Below are 14,238 nucleotides of genomic sequence, written 5' to 3' on the forward strand. Positions count from 1 at the left end.
TCGCCATTTCTCCTCATCTGATTTACTATCACAATGAGCCTTGAGTGATAGTCGGAGATGCTCTCCCCTTCATTCATATGAGCAGTTTCAAAATCTGCTCGAAGTGATTGTAACCTCACTTTCTTGACTCGATCTACTCCTTTGTAGATTGTACTGAGTGTATCCCATACTTGCTTGCTCGTTGTTGCTTCTGCAACCTTCTCGAACGTTGAATCTTCCAAACCCTGGTATAGAAGATACAGCGCCTTTTGGTCCTTCTTTCGTAAGTCCTTGAGAGTGTTCCTTTGATCCGCAGTATATACGGCTTCTTGCTCGGCAGTGGGTACAACATACCCACTACTGACAACTTCCCATAGCTCCTGTGATCCAAACAATGCTTTGAATTGGATGCACCATCTTTCATAATTTTCTTTCTTTAATGTGGGAACTTGGAGTTGCACTAAGTTGGACGCCATAACTGCTGCTCCTGCCAGAATGGTATTCTGGCTCTGATACCAATTGTTGGTATTTTACAGTTTACTAACTCAATACCAAAATATGTGGGTGATAAGTTTACAAACTCTATCACACCTCTTTCACTTTGCACTCTCAAATAAAATTGGACAAAGAAAGAAATAGAGAAAGGAGGGAAGCAACAAGCTTTGGCAAAACACTTGGACTTTGATATATGAAAAAGGTTTACAAACTGTTGGAATAAGAAAGCTTACAAGCTTCTTCACAATTGGAAGTGGGATTCGGATGGGATGATTTACAATGCTTGAGAACTTGGGTATTTATAGCAAACCAAATGATTAAACTAAGATTATTTATTACCACATAAAACACATTAATTGCACCTAATAATTTTTATTCAACCATACCTAACATTGCCTAACTTTTCATGCCTAACTTTGACATTGATTTTCAACAATAGCTAGCAGCAACATTTTACAACCTGTTTTGATTTGAATTTCCAACATTTTGTAGTGTAGAATTACGAATAATGTGAATGGGAGGTGGTTTTCAAGTGAGGCAATGGCTGATGTTGCAGCAGGGGGTAATGGTAATGGTATAGTTGATGTACCATTGGCTCAAACCGGTGAAGGCATTGCCGAATGCAAGCTCCTCAAATGGTTTGTGCGGGAGGTCTGTAATTCCTCCTATACGTTTTTGCATTATCATATCCTATGCAATATATACACACATACATTTGTATCTGTTTATATTGTTGATCCACGTACTTGCGCAAGGTTTGTTAGATTTGTGTGGGAAGTTTTGGCAGGCCTGCACATTGGGCGGTCTCGTTGAAAGAAACTGACTTACTAGTTTTCCGTACAATTGGAGCGTCAATTAGTATGAGTATCTGAGGTTGTTTTGAAGAGAGTAAGGAATTAGAGGTTTAATTTGTGATTTTAGCAGGGGGATCAAGTTGACAAATTTCAGCCACTTTGTGAAGTGCAAAGTGACAAAGCAACCATCGAAATAACAAGCCGTTATCTGGGGAAAGTTTCTCAGCTTCTCTATGTTCCAGGTGACATCATCAAGGTCAGAATATTTTTACACCTTACATCCTAGAGTTTTAGGAATAGTGGAGAGAGGTCCGCAGCGTTATAGTGAAAACAATTGTTCTTTTAGAAATTGAACTTGTTCCAGAAATTTAGCGACAAAGCATTTCTCTTTGGTGGATTAGCTCATGTTTCTTTGAATCCTAATTTGAAACTCTTATTTATGCTTTAGAGTTTAAATGAAATCTTCGGTTGGAGAAATTCTTTTAAAGATGGCCGTTGAGGAATCTCAGGTTCCAAAGCAGATTTGTGAGAGTTTGGAAGACACTAAGTTGCTAGATTCTGAGCTGAACACACATAACATAGGTGGAGTTTTATTGACACCTCCTGTTCGGAACCTTGCAAGGCAATTTGATATAGACATGAATGAAGTCTGTGGAACTGGTAAAGGTGGGAGAGTGTTAAAAGAAGATGTCATCAAATATGCTGCCCAGAAGGGAATCATTGAAGTTCCTTCTGTCTCCTTGAGTGCTAGTCCCGAGAAAGCTTTGGGAGGAGAAGATAGTTACGCACATACTTAAGCTGAATCGTGATGGAATTATGACGATAAGACAGTTACCCTGAGGTAATATAGCATGCAAACATGAACTTGGAACGCCTCCTTTATTCATTAATGAATCATTGGTATGATCCATGGCTGAACTTATGTCAGATAATATTGGTTAATGAGTTGTAGCTGTTAATGTTTGTGCAGTGCTAGAATATCATAGATAATATTTGTTTTTAGTGGTTTTATTCAAGACAGAGTGATGTATGCAGCGAGTTAACTGTAGTCTGTTCTTTCAGGGGATTTCAGCGAAGAACGGTTCAATCAATGAGCATGGCTGCAAAAGTTCTACATTTTCATTATGTTGAGGATATAAAGTGTGATGCACTTGTGGAGCTGAAAAATTCTTTCCAAAGTAATAATACCGATTCAAATGTCAAGCACACTTTCCTTCCATTATAGATAAAGACTCTCTCAGTGGCCATGAACAAATATCCGTTGATGAATAGTAGCTTCAATGAAGAGTCAATCGAGGTCATCCTCAAAGGTTTGTACTTTGTACAGTCCATAGCAATTATCATCTGTTGGATGCAGCAATGTTTCTACTCGAGCATAGTCTTTTATGTGCGTGCTGGAAAACTTGCTAGCATTAATTTAATCTTACTTGAAGTGGGTTGCTCATATCAACACATGGAGATCCATTACTGGTTATGTGGTGTTCTTTGGTGATAATCCAATTTCATGGCAATCCAAAAAGCAATCTTCAGTATCTCGGAGATCTACCGAGGCAGAATACAAATTCCTTACTCATTGTGCTGCAGATGCATGTTGGCTTCGATCAATCTCGCTAGACTTACATGTTTATCTTCCCTCACCACCAGTTTTACACTGATAATCTCTCTACTATTGCACTCAGTACAAATCCTGTATTTCATTCTCGCATCAAACACCTTGACACCGATTTCCATTTTGTTCGTGAGAAGGTTCAAAAAGGAGATCTTATGGTTCAATACATTCCAAACAAGGGGCAAGTTGCTGACATTTTTACTAAGGGTCTTCATGGTCCTGTGTTTGTTCAACATTGCAGCAATCTTAAACTTGGTACCCGGTTAAGATTGAGAGAGAAAAGAGGGGGGGGTGGTGTGGTAATAACAGGATTGAAATAACAAACTTGGACATGTGTCAACAGTGTATTAGTCCACTTATATTGACTGTATTGGTTGTACGGTAGCATACTTGATAAGCTAAGTATTAGGAAGCTCTATATAAGCTTGAGTGTAATAACTGTGGCGGTTAATGAGAATTCTGAAACTTCATATTTCTTGCTTCTCTCTCTAAAGCTTTCTTGCACTTCTCTCTTCTTTGCTCAATCATTTGTAAGAATCCAAGATGGTTAATAGCTTCAAGCTTCGGATGAAAGAAAAAAATGGCTTAAAATCCTGAATCCGTCCCGATCCAATATAGTGCTCACAGTTCCAGAGTTCAATACAAGAGCTTAAAAATCTATAATTAAATTAGCACAATCATGCAGTTGCTTTCTTGCGGACAAACCGCAGCAACGATGTTGGTGGCTCCACATATTCAATCGTTTTCTGCTTCTTTCTAGCTACTTGTTCTTCCTCTTTCATTTCTTGCGCTAAGAAAGGACTCTTTGCTTTTGCAATTAACTCCTTTTTCTTTATCGTCCTCTTACTCGGCTTACTCCTCCCCTTTGTTTTCTTCTTCAGTTTAATGCCCTTCACAACTTCAACAGCAGCTTCAATCCCGGCCACTTTTTCTTGCTTTGTTGGTTTCTCTTTCTTCCTCTCAGGCTTCAATGTGCCGATCTTTGCAGGATCCAGCATAATCGTCTCAGCCGGGAGCTTATCAAGTAAAGAGTGCACTTCACTCTCTCTTCTTTGTTTAGACGTTTCAAATGGATTTGCCACCAAGGTATCAAAATTGGGTTCCCCCGCACCAGGAATCAGAATACTGGACCATCCCATACAGTGCCCTATGCCTAAAACATCTTCATAAGGTCGAAACAACAGCTTTTCTATTTGGAAACCTTTAACCATTCCATGATTCATGTATGTCTTGTACGTCTGATTCCCATCCAAATCTCTCAAGATTTGTACAGATGATCCATTTCCCAGCTGACAAGCTAAAAGACCCTTCTGACTAAAATCCAACGTCTTTGCATTGCCCGGTAAGGTTTGGAGCGGTTCATCCCCAAGTTTCCTCAAGTCCCAAAGCTTAATTTTCCTCTCTTTCCCAGCTGTCGCCATGAGATGGCCATTAGGGTGGAATGCGATTGCTGAGACGGGTCCCTTGTGACATAGAAGTCTAAGTAGAGGCGCAGAGCTTGTAGGCTTCCACATGGAAACTGTACCAAGTGATTGACCCAAAGCAACAACCCCATTATAGGGGTTCACCTGCATCGCATCAGTACGGCCTATGCCTGTCCTGTAACTACCTACCATCTCACCCATTGTCACATCCTGATAATGAAGCTGCCCAAAATTGTTTATTGATGCCAAAAGGAAGTGGTTTTTCAAGAATTGAAGCCTTAAAACTGCACCATGTTCCTACATGATAAGAAATGCAGATAACCTTAGTTCCATGTTTATGCATCTCGATTTAGTCAGCACAAGGAACTCTTTCACGTGTGAAGATTTAGAGCAAACAAAAGGAATGAGCTGAACGTATACGAGAAACGACCAACAAGGATTCACAGAGATTGAAATCCTAGAGGATGCGCACACATTAAGTCCAGATAAATGTCATAAAATTCGGCCCAAATTATGGATGTGCCATTTGGTACTGCTTAAGCATGTTTGACCTGCTTAAGGGCTCATTTGGAAGTGCAAAATTCATTGAAAGCACTTTTAGAGAAAATGTTTTTGGGTTCCAAAAGCACTTGAAGTGCTTCCTAGAAGAAGGACCAATACTTCAAGTGCTTTTCTAGGAAGCATTTTCACCAAAACTGCTTTCAATCATTTTAAAAACACTTCCAAACGAGCCTAAGTGTTTATGGTTTACCTGGATAGCAGTATTTAATGTAGACGCTTCTCATTAACAGGAAGCAATTGACACATAAGCAGATTACATTCTGCTAGTTGTGTGTGGTAACTGGTCTGCCAATACACTTAACCCAAAAGATGATACCCACAACAGCATAAGTGCAACACGATCTATTTAATGCAATATGCTAACCTTTAAGCAATGAAGTTCTGTGCCATCCCGGTTATAAATATAGGGATACCTGCCAGTCATGAGAGTGTTAGCCATACTGAATATAATAAAACAAAACAAGAAGTCGTAACACAGTATCATCAAACACAGGAATTTAAGTTAAACAGAAGATAAAGTGGCATAGAATCCAAGACGAGATTATTGCTTATAAGCTACCTATTTTCTTTAAGAACTTAGATTTTATTAAGAGAGAGAACAACCGCACAAACTACAGACAATGAGCCCCTTGCAGTTTACAAGTGTCGTAAAAATGAACTCTCTAGACATTTTACATTACACAATAATTACTAAAGAAACAAGACAACAAATTTGAAACCATGAAACATCAACTGCTGCTTTGCAAATAGCAGTCCAGTAATAATGCAGATAAAGAAGACAGCCTGAGCTCTATAGTAACTGATGACAAATACGAACCGAAAACTAACTCGATCCAACATTATTTCCATATCCACCCATAAATAATGCTAACAAATCCATCTATTTTGGTCCATCCTTATAACACAAAACTGTCATTATCTTGCAAATGCAAAGAGTTTTGGCTTATCCAGCTGGTTCTTGTAAACACTTAACAAGTGCTGGTCGCATATCAAATAAAAGTAAAATAATTAATAAAAAGCAACAAACTTTAAGTCCACTGGACGCAACGGAGCTATTAATGCTGAGCAATATCAGAGGCATGCAACAGAACGTTTCAACACAAAATAAAATTGCATAATCTGCCCTGTAACTATCAAAATATTGCCAAGCAGACAGCACTTACACAAGCACTGCAAAAGGTTTTATACCTTTTCTGTGCTGCAGCAAAGAATAAATCATTGTGCAAGAACACCACATCCCGCACTGTTTCTCTAACCTGAACATCAACAGTCAGTTAATCAGCCCAAGGTTCCAGTCAAAACCCTGAAGTATGAAAAAGAAGTACCCAGCATTCCACCATCTCATTAGAAAAAAGAAAACAAAATTGAACTGATACAACCTGAACTTTTAGGCTGTGCACATTTACCACCCCAAAAAAAATTCATAACTAGCACTTCAAAACGTGGTCTCAAAATCCAGTCACAACTGTGTGGCCACCCTCCACAGTTCATAATTTATATCAAATCAGGTTTTGTTCAAAACATGTGGGCCCATTTTCAAGGATGTTATCATCACATCAGATATTTTAGTGAGCCAATGATGTTTGAGAGAAAAGAGAAAAGGAAAAATAAATATCAAATGCTTACTCTATAAATCTTGAGCCACAAAGACATCCCTTGAAAAAGTGGCCACATGTTTGCCTTTTGACATAATTTAACTGAGATGTATATGGAATCAGATGGAGGTGCCACATTGTCATACAGAGCATAGTCTGGATGGTTGATTTAAACTACTTTTGCGGGTAGTATATAAGTCCCAATTTCGCTTTAAGGAACATAGAAAGAATGCTTCACACCAACGGCCCAAAATGTATATCCAGGACACCGTTTTACAAAATTGACTGCAGTAACATTAATCCATCTAAAAGGACTACCCTGAACAGTGGAAACTTACATTCGCATGTAAACTTCGAGATTTTCTTAGTTAAATTCTTGCACTAGAAATGGCAAAAGGATAGAACACAGCGTAGCAATTGAAAGATAAAACTGTGCTTGCATGATTCCTTTCAATTATCTCTTCCATATAACTCAGTAAATTCTTTTCAGCATACAATTAAGACTCATACATTTAGTTATAAAGCTGGCATCGTATCAAAGGCACTAACTCATTACGAGTATATTCAAACTTGACACATGAAGACTAGGACATGTGAACGTGTCTGCGAGCAGCACGTCCAAATCAATGTCGCAAGGGACAAACAATTTTGGCTAAAACAAGGTCACAGCATCAGACTGAAAACAACAGCTTGGCTACTTTATGTGCACTCATACTGCATGAAATACCTGAAATTCTTTAATCAGCCCCATAGTCTTCATGTCTACAATAGCCAGATGGCCCTTGCGTCCACCAACTGCCATATGGCGACCACTTGAGGTGAAATCCAGCGTGTACGGTCCGAGATCTGCAGATAATAGTTAAGATTCAGGGATAAACATTAGAGCAAGATTAGGCAGGCCAGGAAAGTTAATCTAGACACTTCAATGAATATTGAATACTTAAGAGCTTCGGTGTCAATATGTCTGAACTCTGCTTACACTATTCGGGAAAAGGATTCTGCTTACACTAAATGTTGATAGTATTTCAGGAGGTGCATTGCTAAAAAATTTTATTTACAATGAACTTATATGAAACATCATTACAATCAATAGACAGAGATTGCAATAACAAAAGACGGTAGCACCTATACAGCGTGACGCAATGCATTAAATTACTACATATTTGAGGACACATTATAACAAGTGGCATGCAGCCAAGTGATGTTACAAATTCCCCATTAATTAAAACATGTGTACCATAAGTAACATATGTGATAATGATTTATCCTTCATCTCTCAGCAACTGAACAGCATGAACCAATATTTCAACCTCACAAAGGATTCTTACTGCTTTATAGCTAATATACAGTTTTGTTTTTTATTTCACACAATGAAGTTTGGTTAGGCCAGCTAAATCGGCATTTGCATTACTGATATCAGAAGGCAACAAAACCATGGATATACAACGTCCTTTTAACTACAATAAGCAAAACAGTAAAGCGTCACTTTTAAGTTTCTGAGTGACTTTACAATAAATAAAGGTAGTGTTAGGTGTCAACCTGGTAAGATAATATCAAATTGATTCCTTGAGCTTGATATATCTACTTCACGAGCAATTGATTCTTGTTTGATCCTCCATGTCTTCTCCGTGCCTTCAGCCTCCAAATAGCCTCCCTCACTTGGTAGAAGCCACTGATAATTTGATCACAAATGAAAACAACAACAAAAATCACATACTTCATCACATGTACAAAAAAAATTAATAAAAAAACAGGACGATGTTTTTGGTAGCATGTTCAGGTCAAGCAATGGTCAATGAAGACACAAAAACTTATATCGGGGGTTGTCATTGTGCAACCCAAACTGGATATCACACTAAACAAAAATTCACCTTCTCGGTTTTGGCAGCAGCTTGTGCAGATTTCCCATATAATTCTTCTCGAACAGTAAGTTGACCCTTCAACTTTTTATCTTGCAAGGCCTGAAGACGTTGGGAAAGCAATGATGCAGTGAAAACTAAACAAGTTCGCATGAAAACTCTAATTCTCAATGCCATACCTCCAAATTAGCTTTGCCTCTAAGAAACTTGTTCATTTTTATCTCGAGTTCATCAGTTATATTGTCCTGCAATTTAAGATACTTCCCATTTATTTTTGTAACAGAAAGCAATGCATAAGAGCCCTAGTGTTAAACTTAAAACTCTCAGTCTGACGAGTTAGATGTTGGAGACATGCACACAAAAGGCAATATTACAACTCAGATTGCCTGAATGATCATAAAAGACCTCAAGAAGATGTCAAGAGACTGCTAGAAAAGTTATCATATGTTATACACAGAAATTAAAGCGTACGGATTTCTTGGTTGGAGGCACATTATTGCCCTCATCTTGTTTCACACCCATCTTGGCCAATCCAGGCTCCTATCCTGAAAACACAAAATTCCCAGAAACTTGATCAGTAATGCAATCCAACTTAAACATCATATTTTTAAGGACATACACAGACAAAAGACACCAAATACACAGACTGCATTTCATAAACTTATACGTAAATTTCTGCTGCTGGAGAGGAGATGACTGATACGTAAATTACTTGTGATAATCTTATATATAACAATAAGCAAAATATTTCGTTGAGACATAAGTCGAACAAGGGGTGTGCAGTTTACCTTTAGAACGAGTGGAAGACAGGATTCCGATTCCGGGAACCAAGAAGCTGACGGAGAACTAAGCAACCGTAGGCTCGGGTTTAGACGTGGCCTTTTAGCACAGTACCGGAAAAGAGTTGAGTATCTTCGTGCGTTTGAATCTCGTCGATAGTTAATCTCACATATCATCTAACAAAATTTATATTATGACAAAAAAATAAAAAAGGCTAGGGTTTGGCAGGAGAGAGGGAGAGGCCATGGGCTCGGTCCAAACTTGCAAACCCGTGTAAGTTAAATGAAGAATATGATCATAGGGCTTGACAGCGATCCGGCCGATCCATTACTAATAGCGTTTATTATAATCTGCATTGTTCATGTTACAAAATATTTTGTGAAAAAAAATTAATTAAAGTTAGGATCATTTAGTTAATTAGACTATAGCAAACAAATAAATGGTTTGTAATATTTTTGCCGAATTAGACAATTTGTTTTGTACAATTAGATATCTAAATAATCTCATATTTTATTAACTTTTCGTAGCAATGATGTTTACATAATGATTTATATATTAATAATTCCAATTATAAGCACGAAGTTTTTTGAATGGGCCACAAGCTGCTTTTGTGGCACCGAGTATATCAAAAAAAGTAAAATAAGTGTATATGTATCTTCCAACGATCAGTGAGTTTGAACTGTTTTTCAAGTGTGTTGTTACTAAGGATTTATATGTAGAAAACTCTTATATTAATCTGTTTATTAGTCATTTTCATATTCATTATGTCCGATGCATGTTTTTAGAATCAAATACATTTTGCACCATCAGTTTTAAAATAATTCACAAGATTTTAGTTAAATTAGAATGCTCTACAGTTTTTCTATATCATTTGATTAAACATCTGTGTTTTTTTTAAATTTGATTAAAGTGTTTTGACTGATAGTCACCTCTATTTTTTAAAATTAAAATAATTTTTTAATTTATAATTTTATCCGCATGATGCACTTTTCATTATTTAGTAGAGATATTAGTAATTAAACTATATTTTTTCTTCTTCCAAAAATGTTTTTTCGATCATAATTTTTTATTTTTTTTGGTTATGCAAACATTTAATATTATTTCTTTTCCAAATGGTTTTTTCTTTTTCAAATAGTTGGTGATCAACATAAAAGCTCCGTGTATTTTTTTTCAATTTTTTTTGTGAAATTATAGTTTTTTTGGCTGTTGTTTTAAGTATAGTTGTTGACTAATTATTGTTAGGTACAATACATTAGGTATATATTATCTGCGGGTATGTTTGAATTTACAAAAATCATTAATTGGTACGTTTATTTGCAATTTTGGTTTTTTTTTATTTGATATATATTGTTAATATTGGTACATTATTTTTATTTTGGTATGTTTGATTTGATACATATTGTTAATATTGGTACATTATTTTTATTTTGGTACACTTTATTTTTTACACATTGTGTATTGGTACATTTATGTTATTCTTAATCCTATTTTCTCTTAACGTACTATGACACACCCCGACATAAATCGAGGCATGCTGGTCGTCACGTGATAGTGACGTAGCCATGTGCGCAGTGTGGACGTGATAGTGATATGAAGATGTGAGAAGTTTTTATACAATATTTTATAATATCTACAGAAATTAATGTTAAACTGTAATATAACAAAATAATCTATGTAAAATTTTACTTTAAAAAAGTCTTCTTTGCTTTTCCCTTAATACAAAATAAAACGGTAATACGGATAGCGAAATGACGTGGTGAGCAGGTTAGGTTGTAGAGAAGATCGCAGAGAGGGGAGCGGACCAAATGACAAGTGGATCGTGAGATGTGGTTGTTTGTTTGTTGCCCGCCGCTCCTTATTTTGGAGCGTTGCGTTTTGTTTCTTTCTCTTCGCTTTGTGCTTTTCAAATTTTTATTCAAGGCAACAGCATATTTATCGATTAGGAAGAGGAAAACAGTAGCACAGTACAAAGCGGGCTGGGAAAGAAAACTGTTAGAACCAATCAAACGTCAAGTGTATATTATATAACAATTTGCACAGTTTTATTTCAAATGTAAAAACTCAACGACAAACACAATATATTAGAACATAAACACTTAATGAGATTATATATAAAGTCACAAATCACTGACTTGTTTCTTGCAGATAGAGGCTTGCAGAAGCAATCTCCTAAGACATAAATTCGTCTCTACACCAGTGCAGCAGTCCTTGGACGTCTATCTTGCAGGATACAACTATCTAATCCAAGTTCTTGCACTCGAACTTGGATTCTTGGCGAATTGGTTGTGGTTCTCAGTGAAATATGGAGGAATGAATCTGGAAAAAATTGATACTTGTTTCTGATTTTATTGCCATATATATAATGGCATAATTTGAACTTCTCCAACCGTTTTGGCTTATCAGTTTTTTAAAAAAGAAAACCGAAAGCAACTGTTCAATCAATTTAAAAACTGAACGTAACTGTTCAATCAGTTTTATCCTTTTGGAAAAAACTGAATCCAAAAAATCAAAAACGTAACTTGTGCTTTTCGTCCATCCGAGCCCCAAGGCCCATCTTTGACATTTAATATATACACCCAAACCCTCCTACTCTAAGGCCCAAGGTCTATGGCTTTGCCCCAATTCAATTCAAACTATAAGTGAGTGAACTCACTTATAAAAAGTTGTTGTAAAAGGTGTATGGGCAATGTGGGACTGGCAGTCCCACATAACACAGGTTTCCAACAAAAACCACCAACTTTAACAGCTACAATCAGACAACAAAACATCAAGAAGAATATCGGGAGATTCCTCGACCAAAATCACTCGCATTGACAAGAGAGAGCATAACGTGCGAGATGATGAGCAGCCAACAGCAGGGCCTTCGAATCTTCCACAATGTGTAAAACCAAACACAAATGGGTAGCTCCATGAAACCGACTCATCATTCCCTTATATCCCCTTTCATCATCTGCTCCTTCTGCTTGGCAGTTGGCATATCATGTTTTGGTCACATTAAGCCATTGAGCTTGTACATCTTATTGCCCTGGTCAAAAAAATATCCATCATCATTTTTGCGTATTACCCTTACAAGTTTTGTCCCATTAAGTCATTGAGTGGCATAAAATTCATGATCTCCAAAGGATCAAACGCCTTTGCAGTTTGCAAAAACTAAAAACGGACAAACAAATCCAACCCCATTGAGCATCCCGCTTAATCAATCCAAAGAAAAGCAATTAGTAAAATATATAGGCTCTCCAAAAGACTAACAATGTAATTAAATTAAAGAACTAAATATGTGCATATTAATATAATTAAAATTTAATGTGGAGAAATTAAATAAAAATACACATTAAATAACAAAAAATGAATATAAATTTTTATAAAAGTACACTTCAAATGATTAAATTGAATATGTAATCCATTACCAATTTTTTTAAAAACTTTTAATCTTTTGCAAGAACTAATGTTCAAAAACGAATGTAAACACCTGAAATACTAATTAAGTAACCAAATATATAGGCACGGCAGAGATGGAGTTCCTCTGTCGCTGCTGCTCCATGTTAAGCTCCCTCAGGTTCAGGTAAGGAATGCCCATCTCATCCTTACTCGCCGGAAACATAGTCCCGGCAAGCGGCCTAGACGACGGCCAGCTATTACTCAGGCAAGGAGTGCACAACCCGCTTCTGCTCTCAGTGATATAAATCGGCTCAGAAATCGATCCCCGGAAGGCTTTGGCCCTGGCCTGGTGAACATCTTCATCGCCGCCGCGGATGGCGGAGACGTGGTGGTGGTGGTGGTGGTGAGGTGTCAGCTTGTTCCATTTGAAGAAAAGCAGAGCGCTTTTCCACCAGCGCTTCTTCTTGGTTTTGTTGTGGTGGGGCTTTCTGGAGTCGTCTTTTGAGAAGCGCTTTTGGAGCTTGAAGTGTTTGGAGTCTATGGATCTCGTCGTCTCCCGCTTGTGCCTCCTTGCTTCCTCCAAAACCTTCATTTTTTTTACATGAAAAGAAATGGGTCAGATCAAAAAATAAAATTGGTTGCACAGTGAGAGAGAGAGAGAGAGGAGAGAAGAAAGAAATGGGACCTGAAAGTAGTCGACTTGGGGGTCGAAGCCGTAGTCGCTGAAGTGTTGGGGTTGTGGCATCGGAAAGATTGGTGACTTGTTGGACATTTTTCTCTCTGGTTTTTTTGGCTGTTTTTTCAGTGCTTTTGGGGTTCCTTCTTTGTGGGAAAGCAGAGTGGGGTAGGGAGGGAGGGAGAAGGGAAGTTGGGGGAGTGGGAAGAGTAGGAGGTTTTGGGGCGAAGGGGAAGTAATGGCCTTTGGGTATTGCCGTATTGGAACCCCACTGAATGCTACGCGCACGTTCCAAGTTCCATCTGTATTAAACATTATGCCAAAAATAAAAAACTGACAAAAAATTTATATAAAGTCTTTTTTTTTTCTTTTTCTTTTTTTCAGATAATCTCTGCTTTATTTAAGTTGAATAAATTAATAGAAGCTAGGTACTTATGGTCTCATCTTATTAGGAATAACAATTCTAACCGTTAAACTTGATAACTGTAGATAATCGTTCAAATATATTGGATTTGGATATGAAAACTCGGATATATTTTGGGTATGGGGAAAAACCGTGAATATTATTCGATTATGATTTTGAATATGGTTACACGGGTCCCCAATCCGTATCCGTTCCCAAATCCGAACTGAACAATATATAATATAATTATATATAATATTAAAGTATTAAATAATATGTATGTATTCATTATTCACCGAATCTATTACCTTGAGAATACAAAAATTGCATTGTGTGAGTTGCACTTTGTAGAAAAGTTCAAAAGTTTTGATATGAATCAAAATCTATGAGAATTCAATGGTACTTATAGGATATATCAAAGATCAGCCAACATTATCAATGTTTAGCTGTAATTTTTATGCTCCACAAGATCCATTCATTAAATCATCTTATACATCAAATATTTAGTGACAATATTAATATTTACTAAATTATCATGCGTCAACTGATTTTTATATTGACGAAGATGCATATAACCGTTAATCGATAGGTAATCTGTTACACAGTGGGTATGATTATGGTTAATACCCAATGGTTAATTTGCGATTATAAATATTATTAATTTTCATGATTATGATGATGAATA

General features: G+C 36.9%; 2 protein-coding genes and 1 pseudogene across 2 annotated transcripts; 1 reads left to right on the top strand and 2 right to left on the bottom strand.

The window, feature by feature from the left end:
- Positions 1–972: 972 nt before the first annotated feature.
- LOC137738440 (lipoamide acyltransferase component of branched-chain alpha-keto acid dehydrogenase complex, mitochondrial-like) lies at positions 973–3,209 on the top strand (annotated as a pseudogene).
- Positions 3,210–3,437: 228 nt separating this feature from the next.
- Positions 3,438–9,233, bottom strand: LOC137738441 (probable U3 small nucleolar RNA-associated protein 7). Its single transcript, XM_068478076.1, has 9 exons — positions 9,105–9,233; positions 8,788–8,861; positions 8,496–8,561; positions 8,329–8,418; positions 7,997–8,129; positions 7,185–7,303; positions 6,051–6,118; positions 5,227–5,275; positions 3,438–4,598 (listed from the first exon to the last, which is right to left on the bottom strand). The coding sequence occupies exons 2-9, from the start codon at positions 8,836–8,838 to the stop codon at positions 3,555–3,557; spliced, it is 1,620 nt and encodes a 539-aa protein (XP_068334177.1). The 5' UTR covers positions 8,839–8,861; positions 9,105–9,233; the 3' UTR covers positions 3,438–3,554.
- A 3,177-nt stretch (positions 9,234–12,410) lies between these two features.
- Positions 12,411–13,321, bottom strand: LOC137738442 (uncharacterized). Its single transcript, XM_068478077.1, has 2 exons — positions 13,160–13,321; positions 12,411–13,060 (listed from the first exon to the last, which is right to left on the bottom strand). The coding sequence occupies exons 1-2, from the start codon at positions 13,244–13,246 to the stop codon at positions 12,578–12,580; spliced, it is 570 nt and encodes a 189-aa protein (XP_068334178.1). The 5' UTR covers positions 13,247–13,321; the 3' UTR covers positions 12,411–12,577.
- Positions 13,322–14,238: the final 917 nt, after the last annotated feature.

This window comes from Pyrus communis, chromosome 6 (assembly GCF_963583255.1).
Source record: "Pyrus communis chromosome 6, drPyrComm1.1, whole genome shotgun sequence".
NCBI lineage: Eukaryota > Viridiplantae > Streptophyta > Magnoliopsida > Rosales > Rosaceae > Pyrus > Pyrus communis.

Bases quoted from the DNA above. Each gene is read 5' to 3' on its own strand.
- LOC137738441 (XM_068478076.1), bottom strand. From the start codon at position 8,838: ATGGGTGTGAAACAAGATGAGGGCAATAATGTGCCTCCAACCAAGAAA. The intron at 8,562-8,787 runs GTACGCTTTAAT...CTTAAATTGCAG, and splicing joins TGCCTCCAACCAAGAAATCC to GACAATATAACTGATGAACT. The intron at 8,130-8,328 runs GTGAATTTTTGT...TCAAATTATCAG, and splicing joins CTGCTGCCAAAACCGAGAAG to TGGCTTCTACCAAGTGAGGG.
- LOC137738442 (XM_068478077.1), bottom strand. From the start codon at position 13,246: ATGTCCAACAAGTCACCAATCTTTCCGATGCCACAACCCCAACACTTC. The intron at 13,061-13,159 runs GTCCCATTTCTT...AAAAAAATGAAG, and splicing joins CCCAAGTCGACTACTTTCAG to GTTTTGGAGGAAGCAAGGAG.